The sequence below is a fragment of the Zootoca vivipara genome, chromosome 4 (assembly GCF_963506605.1).
Source record: "Zootoca vivipara chromosome 4, rZooViv1.1, whole genome shotgun sequence".
Taxonomy (NCBI): domain Eukaryota; kingdom Metazoa; phylum Chordata; class Lepidosauria; order Squamata; family Lacertidae; genus Zootoca; species Zootoca vivipara.
In genome coordinates, this window is record NC_083279.1 from 70951734 (window position 1) to 70973476 (window position 21743).

Genomic DNA, 21743 nt, shown 5'->3' on the forward strand with positions numbered 1-21743 from the left:
CTGCTATGAGTGGTTAGCTCACTGCACTATCCAGACACACTACCCAAGAGGCTGTATTTTCTGTGACAAGTTATACAGTATATATATATTGTGCACAGGATGGTGGGCAGAGGATGTGGAGCATAACATATTGTTCTCTAGATGGGAAAAACTTTGGAAGTGAAGTTGGAACTTCACCACCTGTAATGTGATCAGAGAGAACTTGTTAAAAATGTTTTGTAGGTGGCATATAACCCCACACATGCTCTCCAAGATGTATAAAGTGTGCATAGTACCAGCTGGAGATGTAAAGAAGTTGGTGATCTGTTTCACATCTGGTGGAAATGTAAAAAAAATAAACTATTTGGGGATGAAATCTATTTAGAATTTGAAACAATATTAGCATTTAACTTTCACAAATCACCAAAAGTGTTCTTACTAGGAATCACAACTCCAGATATACCTAATAAATCACAGAATTTTTTTCTATACGGCACCAATGCAGCAAGATTCTTAGTGGCATCCTATTGGAAGAGTGACAAAATACCTAATAAAAAAGAATGGCTTCTTAAAATTGTAGAATATATTGAGTTGGCTTTTCTATCAGAAAAAAATAAAATAAAATCCGAGAAATAAATTTCTTGAAGAGTGGAATAGTTTTCTGTTATTTAAAAAAGAGGCCCAACCTCAACATGGTTCATGCATTGGATTAACTCTTGTTGTACAAATTTGAGAAAATAGTGATAAAATGAATTGTTAGATTATGATTAGCTACAAAATAACATGTGTTAATCTTATGTTTTTTATTTGTTAAATCAAAGGAGAGTTGGATAGGGAAGTCAATGCTTATATATACAGTAATTAAGTTCCTTTTGTTTATATTATTATTTAATAGTAAGGTCATAATAAAATTGTATGAATATGTTATTTTTGTAAACTAATATTGTGACTTTTCTTCTGTATACAATTATGTATTAGAACATATTATCTATTTGTGTAATAATGTTTAAATGATGTAAAGATGTATTTGTTAAAATTGAATAAAAAGATGTGTGTGTGTGTGTGTGTGTTGTGTGTGTATAATTCTCTTCATTTGTTTTGTGAGAAAAAGTCTGTTTCCACCTTTCAGCGTTTTTAGCCAATGAATGAAGCCATAGCAAGGATGAACGTTTAGAAAAGTAGTTCTAGCCAATCAGACAAAGAATATCACAGTGAAACACCCATTATCAAGACACTCCTTTGGATGTAACTGGCTTGAAGAAAAATCCATAATGATGCCCTTCAGAGGTCTCTTGTCGAAGGCTTGATATGGATTCACATTCTTATATTCAGTGAGTTTATGATGCAGATGGAATTTGAATCAAGGCATCCTTCTATGGAAGACTACTAGCAGCCATCTAGATCCCTTACCCACACAGTACATGCTGGAATGAGTCCTCTTTTCCATTCTCTGAATGTGCTAGTCTCCAACCCAATCAGTGTATCAGGAAAGTAACCCACAATGCTGAGCAAGTGAGAAAAATCAAGTGCTTCACTCGTTTCTCAATCAGAGATGAGATGTTGTTCCACCCACTTCCTGCCTTCCTGGGCATGTGGGATGGAGGATGATAGCATAGATGAAATATATTTCAGTCCCATCTGTTCCATGTTGTCAGCCTACCAAATGTTTGGCTGGAGGTCCCTTCCTACACACTCGGGAGTCGTATTTTCAGTGCTCAACAGCAAGTAAAGATTGGGGAATCCTGCTTTTCTGAAGGTGACACCTCAAAAGATAGGGAACCCCCTATCCCCAAGTGGAAGCTGCAGTTCAGCTGTTGAAACAAATGTAGTAATAAGGAGTTATTAGACCATTTTTATTCTGCTACAGCATGTGCATGTTCACCAATTATTTCTACCTCAAGAACAGGTGTGGATCAATCAGATTCAATAAGCAATGCTTTTGCTTCCACTTCTTGATTTACTAGGAATATTCCTGGAGGCAGAATTGTGTGTTCATGAGGAATGAAGGCTTATTATTATTATTATTATTATTATTATTATTATTAATTTGGCCTACACCAGGCCCTACACAGAGGATTGTATTTAACAGAGTGCTAAGGCTAAGATTAAGCCAGCCCACCTTACACAATGGAACTTTCTTCCCATCTCCTGCCTCCTCCTCCTGACACCCTAATTCCTCCAACCCTCCAGAGCAGATTTGGGGACGGTGCACTGGCTTCCACCAACACAACAATCTAGTTGAATATGGTCCATAATGAGTAAAATCCATTTGCACAGACTAGGCCTTAGTAATATAATTAACTGGATGCCCGCAATACATTGGTGGGAATGCTTGAAATCTGCTGCATGGTGCTCTGGTATTTCTGAACATTCTACCATGGGGAGGGCAAAAGGACACATACACACACATTTATTTATTTCCATTTATGAACCACTTCCTGTACTGTAATGTAAAACATCTCAAAGTGATATAACAGTATAAAAAGGTTGACTACTCCTGATTTAGACAGATGGACCTTCCATCTCTCTGCTACTTTTTAAATTTACCTATTCCTTTCCCAAATCTTGCAACTTTCTGTTTCTCACCAGTGTTCAAGAGGAAGCGATGAATATTCTCACCAATGCACTCGCAGACACCTGGATCATTAGAAAGCCTTTATAACACGAGCAATTTGCACTGGGTGGACAATCAGGAAAAAAAGCGGCCATAAGATGGGGGTATGTGGATTTGCTCCTTTTGAAAAAACGGCAAAGCAGGGCCAAACTACCCACAAAGTTAAATGTGCATTTGCATCTAAGGTGAAAGGGTTTGTTTGTTTGTTTGTTTGTTTGTTTGTAAGATACAAATTGCCCTGGTTGAGTGTCAGAGTGGGCCTAGGCAGGTGCACACAGAGAGGTGTGTGGGAGAGTGCACTCTTGTGTAAGAAGCCATGCAGTGGTGGTTTGCTGCCTACACGGTGTAGTAAATGGCTCTCTCCATGCGGAGAGCTCTTGTGTCTCAAGGCCAGTGTATGATTCCACACAAAAGGTGAAGGGGAGGGGATCAAGGGCAGGGGAGAGGCCCTAATTAGAATCAGTAGCTGTGGGCAGCTCCCCCCCCCACAGCCTTTAATTTGACCAGCAAGCTCTGTATATGTTACTGCAGGGATATATGAGTCCAAAAGCAGCACATTCTTCAAGGTCAAACAGAGAAGGAAACACTTCCTGCCATGTATATTCCACCCACCCTGACATCCGGATCTCTCTTTCTTCCCTGGTTGTCCCTTTTCTTTTCTTTTTCCTTTTGAAGTCCTGCCTCCTCCTCTCCAATCACTCTTTTAGCTACAGTCCCTTCCCACAGGCCTCCTGCTCCCAGGCCACTTGCCTACAAATACTTGCAGGTGGTTCCAATGCAAACACAGGAGAGGGCTGTGCTGGCATGGGGTTGACATGTACTATTGACATTCAGCCTCCCATTGTCATCCTTTTCTGCCTGCGACCTGAGCTGTGGAGCAGGGAGCAGTAGCAGGGGGAGGGGAGCAGAAAAGCGGTTATAGAAAAGGGCAGAGCCCAAAGACAGTGGGGAGAGGTCCCCCTCCACAAATATACCATCCCCATGCACTGCTCTTCCTGCTCAGCTCTCAAGGACTCTGCAGGCATAATGGGAGAACAGGGAATGTGGAGAAGAAAAGTTCCACCATGGAGAAAGCATTCTTCCTTGGTCCCTGGGACCATACCCTTGGGTGCTTTCCCAAGGTTCCCAGCTGCCACCTCTGAGGACTGCATGGGAGCAATGGCCCAACAATCCATGGGTCATAGATTTTGTAGAGTTGGAAGGGACCTCGAAGGTCATTAGTCCAGCCCCCTGCAATGCAGGAATCTTTTGTCCAACGTGGGACTAGAACCCATTCCCCTGAGAGCCTCATTCCCCACCGACAGAGCTATCCCATAGATTCTGTCCAGCAAAGGGCATAGCTGTACATTTGGGGATGCGAGTGGTGAATATGTGGAATCTCCTGCAGCACTGGGGTGGGGTGGGGTGAGTCCTGGGACTACCTGACCTTTCGGATGAAGCAATCTGGCTGAGCGGGCAACGACTTTCCGCAATGAGGAAGCTGGCTGCCGCCATGAAGCCGCGCTAGTGGGGACGTTGACCCAGGGAAGGGCATTCCCCGGGCAGAAAGCTGCAGGGATGACGTTGCAAGCAGGTGGAGAAGCCCCGCCTCCAGCGGGCACCAGCGGCGAACGAGGGACAAGCAAGGCGGGTAGGGCGCGCGCGCGCACCTCTTGGGGAAAGGGGCTCCAGGATCGGGGCCTCCTCCCAGCCCTTCTCCACCCCGAGATCGGAGCAGGCGAAGCCGTTGGTCACCATTCCCAGCCGCCGCTTCGGGCAGAACAAGGCGCTTCATCCGTATGCCTGGCGCGCACCTTTGACCGGGACCTGACGCGGGTCTTTCCACATTCCTTTTTCGAGCAGGAAAAAAACAAAGAAAAAAACCCCATATTGTGAATCATGGTATCGACGCAATACGCTGAGAGATCTGCACGGTTTTCAGCCTGCCCCATTTTCACTGCCTGGAAGGGGGGGATCCCCTAGGCTGGTTTATTTTTTTAAGGCAAGACCTTTCCCCTCGTCCCCTGCTTCTTTCCTGACCCTCCCCTGGCTGAGCTCAGGTGAGGCGCGCGCCTCTGCCGCTCGCTGCTTCTCCGCGGGACGGGCTGGACGCTTTCCCCGCTTCCAGCAGGCTCCTCGCCCTCCGCCTTCGTCCACCTGCCCACCGAGACCAACCCGCCCGCCGCTGCGCCTCAGCTGCCCGGAGAATGCGGCTGCCCTGCTCCCGCCTGCCTAGCTCTCTCTCTCCCTCTCCCTTCCTCCCCATGCAGGTGGAGCCTCTCTCCTCTCACTGCTTCTGCCGCCGCGCGAAGCAGGTGCCTGCCCGGAGGGAGGGGTACGCAAGGGAGCTGGAAGAGCCGCCGTCGCCGACAACTAGCCCGGCTCCCGCCATCTCCTGCGGCTCGCGCACTTGTCCTCTCCTCCGCCCCTCCGAAGCCCCACGCCCTCGCTGGCAAAGGCGGCGCTCTCATTGGCTACCGGCATTTGGGTGGGCGGCGCTCGCCCCAGGAGTTGGGCAATATATCCCGCACGAATGGGAGGGGACAGAGCTAATTTTTCTCCTTGGAAGAGCCAGGTTTCGTTCTTTCTGCTTCCCTACCCACCCCCCAGCTTGCGCTCTGGTTCACTCTCCCTCCACCCCGCCCCCAGGCCACCTCCTGCACCGCTTTGCCCGGCTGCCGGCAGCAGGTCTCTCTCTTTCTCTCTCCGGGCACGGATTACTCGACACGCGCGCTCGTCCGCCCGCCAGCGCCAGCGCAACCTTGTCTGGGTGGGACGCCCCGTCCGGCACACAAAGACCTTCCTTTCGTCCCCGCGTCGCCTGGAGAGCGCGAGCGCCCTGCCGGCGGGAATTTCGCGGAGGGGACGCTCCGAAGAAAAGGCTGCGGTCTCTGAAGGGGGACCGGACTGCATAACTCCTGGTCGACAAGCCGCGCCGACCTTCGCTCATGGCTCGCGGGAAGAAGGAAGGCGATGGCAACTGGAAGAAATTCATCTGGAACTCGGAGAAGAAAGAGTTCCTAGGGAGGACCGGGGGCAGTTGGTGTGAGTACCTTTTTCCTCCATATATGCTTTCTCTCTTTTTTGCCCTCTCGGCTCCCGTCTTTCCAAACACCCCCGAGGCGGTCTTGCAGGCGAGCCGCGCGGGAAGGAAGAGCGGTAGTGCGCGCTCGTGTGTGTGTAGACAGTGGGCGGCAGGTGGAAGCTCCCCTGTTCGTGCCCTGCCTGGAAATGCTTTTCCACGCGACGAAATTGCCGCTCGCTCGTTGCGATCCGAGGCAGGCGGCTCGGAGAAGGTGCGTGAAACCTTCCCGGTCGCTTTCCTTGCCGGACAAGGCTGGCTTCTTCACCCCAAGCCTCCCCTGCTGGGCAGCTTCCGACGACCTCTTGGTCGGAGTGTCCAGGAGGGAAGCGACCCACTCTGCAGCGCTAGGGCTGCCTCGGATCGTGCGCGGTGCCAGGCTCGTGCCTTTCCCTGCAATGTGTGACTCGTTGCTCTGTGTTTTTTGCTGGGGTGTGGTGTGGTTTTGGCGTGTGTGGAAAGAAGGGTCTCATTCATTTCGTGCCTCCTCGCTATTTTGGAAGGTGCACCCGGGCTTACTAAGGCTAGCCGGCTCGCTTGCTTTTCCGAGGCGCTACCGTCTAGACAGGAGGAGAGAGATTGGGGTGGGGTGGGGAATCCCCGGCTGCTCCCCCCCCCCCGCGATGACTTGGGTCGCTCCGAAGCAGCCTGTTGCCTCTGCGCTAGAGGAAAAAGCCGCTTGCTTCTCCTTTGCTCCTTGCTTTGCTTTCCCCGCCTGCAAAGGTCGTGCTGAAGGGCACTTGATGTAGTCAGCCAAGCCTGAGTCGTGATTGCGGGCAGGGTGGAGGGGGTGGGGGCGACGGAGAGAAGGGGGAGCCCGACACACACCCCTCTTACTCCTCCCCACCCGCCATGCTCCTCATCAGGAGAGCAGCCACTGCAGCTCCCTTCATTGCCCACTCAGGAAGGAGGAAAGGACGCACTCACTAGGGTGGTAGTGGTGCCTTGTGCGTGTTTGCATTATCTGCCTCTCTAAAATGGCCACGATGAGATGTGATAGCTCGTGGGAACGGAAAAGAGAGAGAGTTAGGGTTGCCTTCCAGACTCTGCCCAACCCCAAAAGGGTTAATAATGCATCACAGCTCAAGGTTAGTCAAGGTGACACCTTCCCAAGCAAAGAGGTAGTGGAAGGCTGGGTTGGGATCCCTGGGGGGGGGGATGGGGTGCCACCACCACCACCAAGGACAACCACCAAACCACCTTTGGCATCTTGCTTGGAAGCCGGATTTCATCCTTTTGTCATGCACACCTTTATTTAGGGGAGGCCTGCTTGAGCTGCCTGGCAGGGGAGATAAAGAGAAAAGGTCAGGTGGAAAAGCAAAGGGAGCTTTAGGAATATTAAAGTCCTTGAAGGCTGTTTCCTAGCAACTAAACCCAACTTGAATGAGACTGAGGTTCAGGGCCCATTTAAAAAATAAATAAAAAGTCAAACCTTAATTTTTTTCATTGCTACCCTTCACGCACACAAACCTACACACACACACACACACACACACTTTTGCTTCCTGGTCCAGGGCTGAGGCCCTTTCCCCAGTTGACCACCTTGGCTCTGCATTGCACAAGCCGGCTCAAATGCAAAGGACACTGAAGGTTTTCAGGCAAACACACAGTTTCTCCTCCATTTGCTTACACCTCCGAAAGGTGCCTGAGCATCGAACTGTTCCCACTGCTTTTCCTTCTTTCAATATGACACTTCATAATGCTCCATGTTGCTGTTGACTGTATCCTAACCTGCTTTGTGGAGAGGGTAGCATTTATTTTGAACAGGCTCCTTTGATGACAGACAATAAGCGCTTAACACAACCCCCTCCCTTTGTTGTTAGCAGATAGAAAAGTGTATAGCAATACCCATAGGGGTAGCATGGAGCATGCCCAGAGCTTTTTGGCATTGGAAGCATTTAGATCTGTCTGCCCTTGAAGGGGGGAGGGGAGGGTGCCCTTGAATCTCCTCCTCCCTCTGCTGAGGTTTCCGCAGGTGATCTTGAGTGTCTCTGTAGATCCATCCATCAGAGGAGTTTCCGTCTTATCTAGAACTTTCCATTCCCTTCTAAAACTCTCTGTGCAAATTTAGAAACATCTCTGATTACTAAGGCCAAAACAGCAAATGGATCCAAGGAAAGGGGGAGCAGAAAGATTGTTTGTAATGAATAAGAATGGATTTATTTAAGAGGACCTGACGTTATAAATAGCTTCTTTTTTAAAGATGGCAGGGGGGGAGAGAGAAAAGGTTATGGTGTTATTTTTGAAATGATTCACGTATTGGTATAGGAACTTTTTTGTAGTCACGCATGAGTTTCTGCCAGCTGCTGCTGCTGCCAGACTTGCACTGTCTCCAGCCAGTCAATGTCCTGTTGGAAATGTCACACATCCGGAGCTTCCCGGTTCAAATCCTTGGCCAGAGTCTGCATAGAAGGCATATGCAAAAGGGGATTCTTGGCCAACAATGGGAGAGGAGCTGGAATCCACAGAGAGATTGAGCTACAAAATGGGTGTCCAGACAAAATCCTGTCTTCAGAGATTCTGTTGCTTAGAATCCCTTAGAAGCAAAGATGCCTGGTTGCTGGAAGGGCCAGTAAAATGTCCCTGATTTCTTCTTTCCGAACAGCTAGACCAGCTGAGGCTATTACCTATGTCTTGGGAAATAAGCTGTTTTGTTTCTTTTATAGCCCATGCACTTTCTTCATATAGTAGATGCCTTCCATAGCACACAGTAGGCTGTGTTCTTTGATGTGGTTGGTTTTTGTTAACACCCTGGTCAGAAATCTGACTTAAAACACTTGACTCCTCACTCTTTGAAACACTTTGATTTTATAATAATAATAATAATAGTACAGCACCTTGCTGTAAACGGACATACTCTTTGGCTTGTTACAACAGCACCTCCTATGACTGTACTCTGGAAAAAATGTCCAAATCTCTCTGACGTCACAGCTATTTGCCTACTGCTGCCTGGTTACCAAAGAGTGTGTTAGCCCCAAGTGTGAAAAAAAAAGTACTGCTGCTGGTCTCCATGTCTAATTTCCCTCAAAGGAAAACGAAAACAACCCCTATTTGATTAGGGTTTCCTCTTTCACCGGCAACTTTTCTGTATTGGTGTTAACTCCTTTATGGTCCCTCCACATAGGTCTTATCTGCACCATACTATTAAAGGGCTATTTTAGCACTTTAGATAGAAAATATTTTCCCCCATCCGAAGAATATTGGGAAGTGTAGTTTGTTAAGGGTGCTGAGTGACAGTTGTTAGCAGACCCCTGTCCCCCTGAAAGAAATAAAATTATGAGAGCTCCCAGGAAAGAGGGATTGACTGTTAAACCAGAATTGTAGCTCCGTGCGGAGAATAGGGTCTCATAACAACTCTCAGCACCCCTTTAGAATCATAGAATCTTAGAGCTGGAAGGGACCCCAAGGGTCTCGTCCAACCCTCTGCAATGCAGGAATCTCAGCTAAAGTATCCATGACTGGTGGCCACCCAACCTCTCTTGTCTAAAAACCTCCAAGGAAGGAGAGTCCACCTCGCATGGGAGACTGTTTCACTGCTGAGCAGCTCCTACTGTCAGAAAGCTTTTTCCCTTAAGAAGCTGCAGTTCCCAGGATTCTTTGGGAGAAGCAGTGACTGTTTAAAGTGGCATAATACTGCTTTAAATGTTTAGTGCAGATGGGGCCTCCAATATTTTATTTATTTATTTCATTTATTTCTCAACTTTTTATCCAACATGCATGGTTCTCCCTCTCTTTTAATCCCCACAACAACCCATTGAGGTAGGTTAGGCTGAGAAGCATTGACTGGCCCAAGGTCACCCAGTAAGTGGGGATTTGAACCGTGGTCTTCTAGGTCCTAGCCTGACACTTTAACCACTACACCCATTTGTACTCTTGCACTGGGTCTCTTAAGTACTAACATGTTTGCTGCTGTGGACTTCTTAGTACAGTGGTACCTCTGGTTACGAACTTAATTCGTGTTGGAGGTCTGTTCTTAACCCGTGTATCTGAAGAAGTGTGCATGCACATGAAAGCTCATACCATAATGAAAACTTAGTTGGTCTTTAAGGTGCTACTGAAGGAATTTTTTTATTTTGCTTCTACTCAGACCAACACGGCTACCTACCTGTTCTTAACCTGAAACTGTTCTTAACCTGAGGTACCACTTCAGCTAATGGGGCCTCCCGCTGCCACCGCACCGCCGGGGAACAATTTCTGTTCTCATCCTGAGGTAAAGTTCTTAACCCGAGGTACTACTTCTGGGTTAGCGGAGTCTGTAACCCAAAGTGTTTGTAACCCGAGGTGTTTGTAACCCGAGGTACCACTGTACAAAAAACTAGGACATGAGTTGGCATCTTCACCATGTGATGCCTAGCACAGCATGTTATAGAGCTAATCCCTCTAAAGTTGTTGTTGTTGTTTAGTCGCTTAGTCATGTCCGACTCTTCGTGACCCCATGGACCAGAGCACGCCAGGCACCCCTGTCTTCCACTGCCTCCCGCAGTTTGGTCAGACTCATGTTGGTGGCTTCAAGAGCACTGTCCAGCCATCTCGTCCTCTGTCGTCCCCTTCTCCTTGTGCCCTCTAAAGTAGCAACTGATAAAACCAGATTTCAGTATGCGCACAATTATTGGGAACAACCCCAGTAATAAAGTTTTATGTCCCCCTTTGCCTTCTCTAAACCACAACAAAAACCCTTTAATTGCATACAGTATGTAATTTGCATATGAATCTAGCTGATTACAACTCGAAGTACAGTCAAATGTGTGACTTTTACAAGATGCTTTTACACTACATAAAAGCAAGCTAAAAGTTGTCTGGGGCGCATAGGATCACAGGGCCACAGTTCAAATAAATGCTGGGCAAAAGACGTTTCTTGATGTGTTCATAGAGGTGGAAGGGACCCCGCGGGTCAGCTAGTCCAACCCCCTGCAATGCAGGAATATGCAGGTGGCTGGTATGGGGATTGAACCCACAACCGTGGTGTTATCGGTGCCATGCTCTAACCATCTGAGCTACAGGGAATTGAATTTTCATGCATCTTCAGATATGGATGTGACTCCCCCAAACTGGGTCACAGTCACAAGCACATTTACTTGGTGGTGAAGGCTCATTTACACTGGTGCAAGAGTTTCTACCGGTAGCTGCCTCCCTGTGCCTCACTAAGAGCTCTCTGCCATTGCATGTAGCCCATGTATTTCTGTGCTCATATGAACCTAGCCCACATACAGGTGAAACTCGGAAAATTAGAATATCGTCGAAAAGTGCATTTATTTCAGTAATGCAACTTTTTTTTTCTTTTAATTTTTACAATTGCTTTCTTTTGGAAATTCCACAGTAATTAAACAAATAGTTACAATAATATAAAAATAAACATCGCTATTACATTTCATTAATTACATTTCATTTATAATTGACCCGCCTAACGATAAATAATTACAATTACAACAAATAAAGCCTTGACATATCTTGCTTTGCATATCATGCATCTATCTCATATATTGGTTTCACCTTTTAAGTTGCATTACTGAATAAATGCACTTTTTGACGATATTCTAATTTTCCGAGTTTCACCTGTAATCCACAGTAGCTCTTTCCTATTCTGATGGGTCCCATGTAAAGGCCCTGCAGAATCATGTCTGTACGTTCTTGACCACATGTTGGGGTTGGGCAGGTATGATAGGTCCCAGGTTCACTCCATGACCCACTATGTTTAGAGCCTATTATAGTGAGACGCACAATAAAATTCTGCAGTGGATCCTCCTTTCTTAAAGGAATGCTCCGGTTTGAATTTCCAACTAGTCAGTTTCTCTAAGTAGGGCATTCCACTCTCTTCCTCCTCTCCATACAACAATGGGCAGAAAGCAGCAGGTATTAATTTTTCTTCATTTGGAGGTTCTACGTGTCTGTCTAGTACGCTGTTCTGGTTCTCCAGAAGTGGCTTTGTCATGCTGGCCACATGACCTGGAAAAACTGTCTTTGGACAAACGCCGGCTCCCTTGGCCTAACCATCAATGAACAGACCTATGCCCCACAATTTTTTCTGTCCTATATAAGATTAAGGGCATTGAGCTCTACAGAACTTCTAAATAAATATGCCTAGTATTGCTCCCTCTGTGAGCAGCAGTCCTGACTCTCTGCCAGAGAGAAAGAGAGAGATACGATACCACAAATAGTATTTTCAGGTCTGTCCAGGCTATTTTCAATGACGTGTTATTCTTTGAGTGCCTTGCTTTTGGGGTTCTGTAACAGGATTTCCTGTAGCCCTCCAGATGTTGTTGGACTCCAACTCCCATCATCCTTCCCCACTGGCCATGCTGCTTGGGGCTGATGGGAGTTGAAGTCCAACAACATCTCTGGTTGGGCTCCATCACCTTTGAACCCCCTTCCAACTCCGTGATTCTTTAATTGCAATTGTTGCAGAACTTGGTGCTTGTACCCAAATGGCCTATTGCATAATTAACCTTCCATCCTTGACTGTTGTGTTTATTTTTTCTCTTGCCACAGTTAAGATCTTACTCTTCTATGTGATCTTCTACGGCTGCCTGGCTGGTATCTTCATTGGGACCATTCAAGTCATGCTGCTCACCATCAGCGAATTCGAGCCCAAGTATCAGGACCGAGTAGCACCCCCAGGTAACAATGTGCACTGATGAGGGGTGCTGGTCAAAGCTGCCCCCCCCCACAGAAGAGTGCTGTGTGCTTGCTTATTGTGACGCAGTGGATTTTATTTAGAGCTGCTGGGTTTTGACTGCCTCTTTCAGTAGTTTCATGGCCTTCTTTATTTCCTCAAAACTTGTAGGGTCAGGCACAGGTGAGTTGGTAACAAAGAAGGAATTTTTGGCTTGCCTGTTGTTTCACTAGAAAGCAGAGCCGGCTCAATCTCAGGCAGCAGGATCCACAGAGAGCAGCAGATCTGGCTCCCAAGGAATGAATTGCCCATTACTACTACTTATGCTGCTGCAGCAGCAGCAATGGCTGCATCACACTCCTTGTGGGCCAGATCTGCCACTTCCTCTGCGCTCGCCCCCCCCCCCCACAGCAGTGCCGCTTCTCTTGGTGAATAGGGGGCACCACCAATCTTCTCCCACCCCTAGGGAAGAGATGGTGGGAGCTGCTTTCTGGGGTCTCCCAGGCTCTGTATCTGCCTGGTGAGACTCAGAGCAGGACTTTTCTCTCCCTGCCAACAGCCTTCGATTCCAACTTAAACCGTTGGATAAGCTTGATTTCCTCTCTTGTTCCTGATGTAGATCTTGACTCATCTCTTCTTCCTGGCTGGGGTGTGTGTGTCATTTTTTGTGGTTTGCCTCAGGTGCCAAAATGCCTTGGGGCAGCCCTGCTAGAAAAGTGTGCCCTCCAGTTCTCGGTGTAATTTCCCAATGGGTTTTTATCTCATTGCTCCTCTAGTAAGTTCAGGTAAGTTCAGAGCAACAACCTCTGTGACCTTAGTTAGGCAAAGATTGGTTTGCTCAAGGCTTTATAGCAGAGTTGAGTTTTAAGGCTGGGCATCCAAGCCCAATACTCTAGCCCAGTAGCCTTCTACCTTTTCAGACCTGAGACCCACCTTTCCATTGTCCCTCACCATTGGCCATGGGCAGAAGTCCAGCAACATCTGGAGGGCCTCAGGTTCCCCACCTGTGATTCAGTAGTGAGCTCTGACCCACCAGCTGAAGACCAATCAGTCTTCAACTGATGGGCTGGGAGCCAAAGTTAGTTCAGACCTCATCTTTAGTGTCACAATTACCACTTGTTATTATGGTTTAACTCTCCATTAAAACAGTGTGGGTAGGGAAGAGAGAAGGGTCACTTCCAGACTATTAATATTTGGTGGGAGGGATTGAATCACTGGCTGCCTAATTAGAATGATCTATTCAAGTGGATTAAAGTGCTATGGTGCTGTGACACAACAAATTCACTTTCTAAGGAAGCAGACTTTTATTGCTAAGGGCAGGTCACCTCAGAGAGCCTCAGATATGAAGATGAAGGACTCCTATCTCCCTCATAGTTGGGTAGCATCAAATATTTCAGGAGAAGCTGCTTCTGGTAAAATCTCTCTTCTACATACCTGTTAAAGGAGCAAGAGCCCTCTGCCCACCTTTGCTTCTGGGCACCCTGGAGAGAAAATCAGGGAAAGGCAGAGATGTGCATCAATTAATTTTAAGTTGATCCTTTGTTGCCTATTAGGATTCTGTGTCTGATTAGACTGCAGACCATTCCACATGGGCTTATTTGTGCTTCATCTTCATGGTACAACGTCCAGAGGGGTAGTTGTGTTAGTCCGTTGCAGCAAAAAATACATAAGGACTCTTGTAGCACCTTCAAGACTAACATATTTATTATGACCCAAGCTTTTACAGAACAGAATCCACTTCATCAGACACATGAAGTTGACAGGTGTGTGTGTACACACATATGCTAGTGTAGTGGGAGGAAAGTAGTGAGCAATTGTCTCAAATGGCAGCGAAAACCAGAAAGTGCAGCCAGTCACAATTCAGTTAAGTGGCTGCTAATTGATAATAATGCAACCATTCTAGTGTTGCTAAGTTAATTTAAAGTTTCCATTCTTCAACAAAGGCACTTTAAAGGGAGACTTCCTGCACAAGGCCACTGAATTACAATTAATCAAGAAGTTTGATTCTGTCTGTTTGGACATGGACTGTGTTGTCTTGTCCCACTACAGGTGCCCATCAGCATAGCAAAACATGGGTGTTTATGGGATCACCAGTTACTGCTGCTGGGAATGGTCACTGTACTTATTTTGCACACACCAAACTTTTAATTGAATTAGGAACATAGGAAGTTGCCTTGTACCAGGTCAGATCATTGGTCCATCTAACTCAGTATTGTCTGCACTGACTGGCAGCAGCTGTCCAGGATTTCAGGCGCGGTTCTCTCCCATCCCATCTGGAAAAGGCAGGGATTGACTCTGAAACCTTCTGCATGCAAAGCAGAGGCTCTCACTGAGCTACAGCCTTTCCCCAGCTGTCTCAGACTATACATTTTGCATTTAATTTCCATTTTACTCTACTGTTTTAACCATCACCCCCCACACCCATAAGGAATATTATATACCTGCCAACTGAGAATAATATCTCAAGATTCTGAAGGGGGTTCTAGCCTTTAAGGTGCCACAAGAATATTTGTTGTCTATGTGGCACAGTACCTTCTTGGTGCCTCCTTTGACATTTGAGTTACTTCTTGGGGATTGCGTACACATATAAGCTGTGTTAAGCACCATCACTCATCACAGGGCAAACTGGGTTTCTCACCAGGCATTTGCTGTCTGCTTGCCATTTCAGGCTAAAAGTAGGCGGTTCTACTTTCAGTTTAGTTTTGACTCCGTTAGCAGTTAACCATTTGTGCAGACTGCGTAATAAGAGTCTGTGCCAAAAGGAAATGGACCTTTATCTTGAATGTTCACTGGGTGGGTGGGACATGTCTCTCTAGATATTGCTGGATTCCAATTCCTATCAGCCCCAGCCAGCAGGGCCCAAAGATTGATACAGTGGGAGTTGTGGAACAGCAAGAGCTGGAGGGCTCTGGGTTCTCAACCTTAGGGAAGAAAACACTGTGATTCGGATTGGCAATGATGCAGAAGGGGATCATTTAGTGAATGGAGGGGCAAGCACAGTTAGGGCAGTTCAGAAAAGTCATTGCAGTTAGAAGTATTGTGGAAGAATGAGCAGGATGAATGCAGGATAAAAGTATGTTCTGGAACAGGGTGCAGCCTGGCACAAGGCACACACAAAAAAGGAAAATGGAAAGAATTTTCGTTTCAGTTCATTTCAAACTTTTATACACCATGCTTCCCTGCAAATTTATCTAAGGCAGTCTACAAATTTAAATCCACAAACAACAACAACAACACAAGAATAAAAGAATGCCATGAAACAATTAACAGCAGAGTGGAAAATTCCTAAAGCTAATTTATGCTTGAGAGACATAAAATCATAAAAATGCCTCTGAGGATGTCCTAACCTGGCATCTAAATAAGAGCAGAGCGGGTGTCAACCCAGTTTCTTTGGGGGAGGGTATTCCACAAGTGAGGTGCCAGTGATGAAAAGGCTCTACCTGTCCAGGAGGTGTCACTCCTGGCAAATTGGCATGAGCTGATAAAATGCACACTATGCCACTGATGATAGCTGGACAACATGATTGTGCGCAAAACAGAACACTGTAAAGACGTTACCTGGAGATGAGGGAAGGGTTAGTTCTGGTGGATTCTCATCACCGGTGTATTCCTCTTTGCAGCTTAGAGGCAGGACTATCCCCAGCACAGGAGTTCTCTGTTCATATATGAACCAAGGAACAGTTATGTGTGTGCATACAGTCCAGGAGTAAATGTTAGCACAGTTGTGGACAGTACCTATATATATGGCACACATCCTTAGATTCAAAAGCAGCCCCAAAATAAACGAGAGAATGATGTGCCATCGCTGAGTCTAATAATCCCTAAAGGAGCAATTACTGTTTTAGAATAACCCCCTGGAGCAGATTTTTTGGGGGGGGGGGGTTAAAGGGGGAAAGTGAGGAAGGGAAAGTCTCACTGAATGAGAGGAAAACCACTTGCTTAACTTTCTGCCATCCCTCACGTGCCAACCAAAGCGGCCCCCTTGAGTGCTTGCTGTCTGGTGCTGGGAGTCTTACGTTGTGCTCAGAACATCTGCTTTCTAATCTCGGCTAGCTGCTAAATAAGTTAACTACCTTCCGTTTTGCCCCTTGGGCTATAATCTGAATTATGCTTATTCAGATGTTGAAACTGCCCATTTCACTTGTCTAGAAATATGTTTAGGATTGGAGTGGCATTGGTTGGGCTGGGGAACAATCTGTGACATGAAAGGATAACATGAAACTTCACAGGGGTCTTAATTTTTAGCTTATTTGTTAGCGCCAGTCAGCACTGATCCACTAGCATGATCCCTACTACCGGTAGTATGAATATTTCATTGATAATTGTTCGCTGATGAAGACTTTATTCCAAAACAGTTGTACTATTCCGGATATACTGCCGTTTTGAGACTTCGGAGAGACGTCTTCCTTTGAGACTTTTGTGAGACATCTTCCTTTGAGAGACGGCTTGTCGTTCCTTGCTATTCATTGAATCTTTGTTTGACTCTGATAGATATACAACTTGTAGTTACTTGTATATTTTTTTGAGATGTGTCGTATGATATATCAATTTTTTTGAAGTGGCTTATTCGTATACAGTCATACCTCGGTTTAAGTATGCTTCGGTTTGAGTACTTTCAGTTTAAGTACTCCGCGGACCCATCTGGAACGGATTAATCCACTTTCTATTACTTTCAATGGGAAAGTTCACTTCAGGTTAAGTACGCTTCAGGTTAAGTACGGAATTCCAGAACCAATTACACTCATACTTTGGGCTAAGTACGCTTCAGGTTGAGTACTCCGCGGACCAGTCTGGAACGGATTAATCCACTTTCCATTACTTTCAATGGGAAAGTTCGCTTCAGGTTAAGTACGCTTCAGTTTAAGTACTCTGCGGACCAACTGGAACGGATTAATCCACTTTCCATTACTTTCAATGGGAAAGTTTGCTTCAGGTTAAGTACACTTCAGTTTAAGTACTCCGTGGACCGACTGGAACGGATTAATCCACTTTCCATTACTTTCAATGGGAAAGTTCGTTTCAGGTTAAGTACGCTTCAGGTTAAGTGCAGACTTCCGGAACCAATTGTGTACTTAAACCGAGGTACCACTGTATTTTGAATGACATCATAACTGAATATATATTCACTAACAGTTATTAGCCAGTGTGTTGCATTTGCATTTTTGTAGATTGTTACATTTTGCAACACATGGGTTTGTGTTTGTTCAGACCCATGCAGCTCTGGCATGGGAAAACTACAGCTTCCATGTATTTTTTTTGGGGGGGGGTGCTTTAAATGTAGGGTGTGTACACAGTCATTGAGAAAATGACAGTTAACCTGTGCCTATAAGCTGGCCATATGTAAGTAATCAGGATGATTTGACAGAACAGTAACTACCAAGCCTCTATTATTGCATTATCCATTCCCAGCGGTTAGCAGGAACCAGCTGTGTGTGTGTGCATGGAGTCTTGCAACTGCTAGTTTCCACATTACAAATGACCCCAGGGTTGCTTGATGCTGGAGGCCGTCATCATTTATGTCTCCCTCCCCTTCCTCCCTCTTGCTCACTATAAAACTCTTCAGAAGCTTTTAATAGCAGTATAGTATTTAAACGGCTGCAGCAACACTGCCAGAATGCTGCTTGGTGGGCTAGCTCCCAGAGCAAAATGCATTTCCTCCTCACTGAATCCCCAGCAAGGCCTACACACATTCATGTTGAGGTCCAGCTGAACCACTGTTTTTTTTCCATTGGCTGCCCCCATTTGAAGCAAAGACGTCAGTTCAGGATGCAAGTTGGAACAAATGTTGGAACATTGTATTTTTAATGCTACTGTAGCTGGTCGCTGTTCCTTGTAGCTGTGAGTAAACAGTTTTCTCAAGCAATAATCTGATAAATTGGTGTTGCATGCCACATTGCTGGATTTCTCCTACTGTGTTGAAGAAATAGGGGTCAATGAACAAGGTAGCTTACAATAACCTAGTGGAAACGTCTGCTATATAATGAGTTAGCAATCAAGGCAGCAGTGGACGAAAAGTGCCTATTGGGCTTCATTCTTCAGCTGCACACTTCTTTTGGCTCTGGAACCACATCTTTACTTCTGTGGTCACTTGCACAAAGTAAGACATGCAAGCAATCACAGACACAGAAGGGAAGGCTAGCATAGTGGTGAAGGGCTGCGGACCAGGAAATTCTTGCCAGAAACTGACCAGGAGGTCTTCCATGGCTGCTACCGTTTAAAGTGCCCTGCATATGATGGCGACATGATTGATTGCACTGCTAACAGCTTATGGAAAGCAGCAAAATGGCAGTGAGTATCTGGTCTCTGAAATAGCATTTAGAGCAACTTTAGAGTTTCATATCTAAGATCTCTTTGGCCTCTTCGCACCTTATTAGGTATTACAACATGCAGCAATAGAAGCAGACTCTTTGCAATAAATGGTAATGTCCAAACATGCCTTTCTCCCACAAGGGAAATGTACTAGTGGTTCTTTCCAGGCATTTCCACTACATATTGCAAAGTCTTACTTGCGTGTCTGCTCATTGACAGATGTAATGCTAGAAGTTACCCCCCTAAGAGTATCTGCACACAACTTCATTTCTGCATACCATACACAGTGTGTGTGTAGCCATTCTGCTCCTTATGCCGTGCAGGCTGCCATTATTGTGACAGCCAGGATGCTGGCTGTGTGATTAAGGGCACAGCAGCTATTCCGTGCATGAACATTCCAGGTACAGTATGTTAGATGTTTCTAGCAGAGAGGACAGATAACATTATCACAGTGTGTTGTGATGTCTCTGTTGTACCCTCACTGTTGCAATGGTAGGCATCCCAATGCCAGCCGCTGGGAATCATGGGAAGACAACCCTGTCATGCTCGGATCCTGCTTATGGGCTTCCCATAGGTATCTGGTTAGCCACTGTGAGAACAGGATGCTGCTGGGCTAGACTAGATGAGCCATAGGCATGATCCAGCAAGATCTCTCTCTCGAACTGCACTTTGGCTAAAATGCCTTTTTTGGCTAGTGCCATTTCAAGCACATCGCCTCTTCTGTGTGCCTGCTGTCCCTTGTGGACAGCCAGACAGTATGTCTGAGCCCATGGTTCTAGCCGGTTGTGTCCTCCAGTTCAATTGCCACCACACTGGTTTTCCATTATGAGAGAGACAGAGTGGATGGCAAACTAGGATGGTCATATGTCTTAGTTTACATAGGATAGTCCTCCATTTGAAGGGCTGTCTAGTCCAAGTCTGGTTTAAAGAGACAAACTACCAGAAGGCAGAATGGGGGGGTGGGGGTGGGTCTTGATGTTGCCCCTCAGTCAAGAGACTGAACAGGCACAGTTTCCGCCACTAGGGTGAGGAGTACGGTATTTCTATTAAACTTATCACAATCATTTCTAAATTTGCATCTGTACCTATGAATTAACACACTCAAATATTTGCTTCTCTTCTGCAACCCATTTTCCCCGTGATGCATTTTCTATTTAATTTTTTTGTTGTTTAGTCGTGTCCGACTCTTCGTGAACCCATGGACCATAGCACTCCAGGCACTCCTGTCTTCCACTGCCTCCCGCAGTTTTAGCTTCGAGAACACTGTCCAACCATCTCATCCTCTGTTTTTTAGCAATGCAATGCATAAATGGTTATCCTAAGACAAATATTGCAGCCAACATTATATAGTGCCACTAGGTGGAAACCTTTTTCAATATCTTATAATTGGCATGATAACTGGCTTAGGTTAGGACCATGACACTTAAAAGGATTGCCTAATGTATACTGTTTTGCTGCCTTAACCTTTGATGTCAGTTGTCGTGGGCATTTCTATTCTAACAGAAATAGAGCATAGGAATTATGTTGAGGATTATGTATGCTCCACCCAGTCTTGATCAAGGTCTGATTAAGGACTGATTTAACACCACAAAATTCCTGCATAAAAGGCAATTTCTGTAGGAATTTGCCAGAGATTCATTTATAGAATGTAACATGTAACAGTAGTGGCATGTGGATTTCTCACTGTGTATTCATAGACACCAATGATGTACGTGAGCCAGAAACCCAGATAAGAAGTCATGACATGCACTCTGTGGATTTGGTTTCTAGAAATTCCAGCAGGAAGAGAGTCTCTCTCAGTCCCAGAATTCATACATGAATGAAACAGCCCTCAGTTTCTCAAGAGGGGACAGTGAGGTGAAGCAGTTAAAATGTTGGGCCCAGGAGACCATGGTTTAAAACCCCACTCAGCCAGGAAGCTCACTGGGGGACCTTGGACCATTTGCATTCAGCCTCACCTACCTCACTGGTGAATTATGAGGGTAAAATGGAGAATGAGTTCCAATGGGCTGACATCTTACTTGGACACCCCTGGCCTCTCATCGCTTGGGCTCCCCCAGTGACTGTGCTGCTGCAGCCACTATTTGCCTGCTCTCACTCACTCGTGGGCTTATCTATTAGTGCTGTAAAGGGCTGGCTGTTGTGGTGCTGTTTTACTCCTCCCATTACAGCACCACTACCAGGTAAGCCTGCTTAACTTCAGGGAAGGCCAAGGTTGATGATGGAAGCAGCACTGCTGCAGGGTGTGTGTGAGCAAGTGGTATTGGGCATTGCAGGGGCAATCAATATTGATGAGGGACTACTGCCAAGTACACCCTGCTCTGGGCTCTAAAAAAACTGGACCTGAGCTTGTCCTCACTGCTCATTTTTTGGGAGCTATAATGGTGTTAATCCCTACTTTATTAACTTGGCAGAACCACATAGCTCTCTGTGTCTAAAAACAATTTGTGCCCCTTCAATTGGCTCCTTACTGTGCTCTTGGCTTCACCACGGGGGGAAACGACTCTATCTAGTGCCGAATGTAGACTTGCTGGGTTTTGATGAGTTATTTGAGTCTGTGACTCTTGTCCAGCTCCCTGAGCTGAAGGCATCATGCCAGGATCTGTGCCTCTCTAGACCACCTGGCAAGATTGGCCAAATATCCTAGTGAACAAAAATGGAAGTTTTCCAGACCCTGTCTAGGCACTCATGCCCCGCTGCTCAAAATTCAAAGTCCAGCAGTCTGGATTTTTAAAAGGCATGCTGACCCAAGCAATTTTTTGGAATATTTGGGCAGTTGGGCTAGGGTCTGTTTGCAATGCGTTGTTGTTGTTTAGTCGTTTAGTCGTGTCCGACTCTTCATGAGCCCATGGACCAGAGCACGCCAGACACTCCTGTCTTCCACTGCCTACCGCAGTTTGGTCAAACTCATGTTTGTAGCTTCAAGAACACTGTCCAACCATCTTGTCCTCTGTCGTCCCCTTCTCCTTATGCCCTCAATCTTTCCCAGCATCAGGGTCTTTTCCAAGGAGTCTTCTCTTCTCATGAGGTGGCCAAAGCATTAGAGCTTCAGCCTCAGCTTCAGGATCTGTCCTTCCAGTGAGCACTCAGGGCTGATTTCCTTCAGAATGGATAGGTTTGATCTTCTTGCAGTCCATGGGACTCTCAAGAGTCTCCTCCAGCACTTTACG

General features: G+C 46.2%; 1 protein-coding gene and 1 long non-coding RNA gene across 2 annotated transcripts in view; one reads left to right on the forward strand and one right to left on the reverse strand.

The window, feature by feature from the left end:
* Window positions 1-5130: 5130 nt before the first annotated feature.
* ATP1B1 (ATPase Na+/K+ transporting subunit beta 1) overlaps window positions 5131-21743 on the forward strand; it is a 30181-nt gene continuing 13568 nt past the window's right edge. The window contains exons 1-2 of the mRNA XM_035114434.2: window positions 5131-5617; window positions 12141-12269. Of these exons, the coding sequence (XP_034970325.1) occupies window positions 5521-5617; window positions 12141-12269 (226 nt within the window). The 5' untranslated portion in view covers window positions 5131-5520. The remainder of the gene's footprint in view (window positions 5618-12140; window positions 12270-21743) is intronic.
* Window positions 20124-20350, reverse strand: LOC132592007 (uncharacterized). Its single transcript, XR_009557495.1, has 2 exons — window positions 20299-20350; window positions 20124-20169 (listed from the first exon to the last, which is right to left on the reverse strand). It is a non-coding gene; the product is annotated as an uncharacterized LOC132592007 (long non-coding RNA).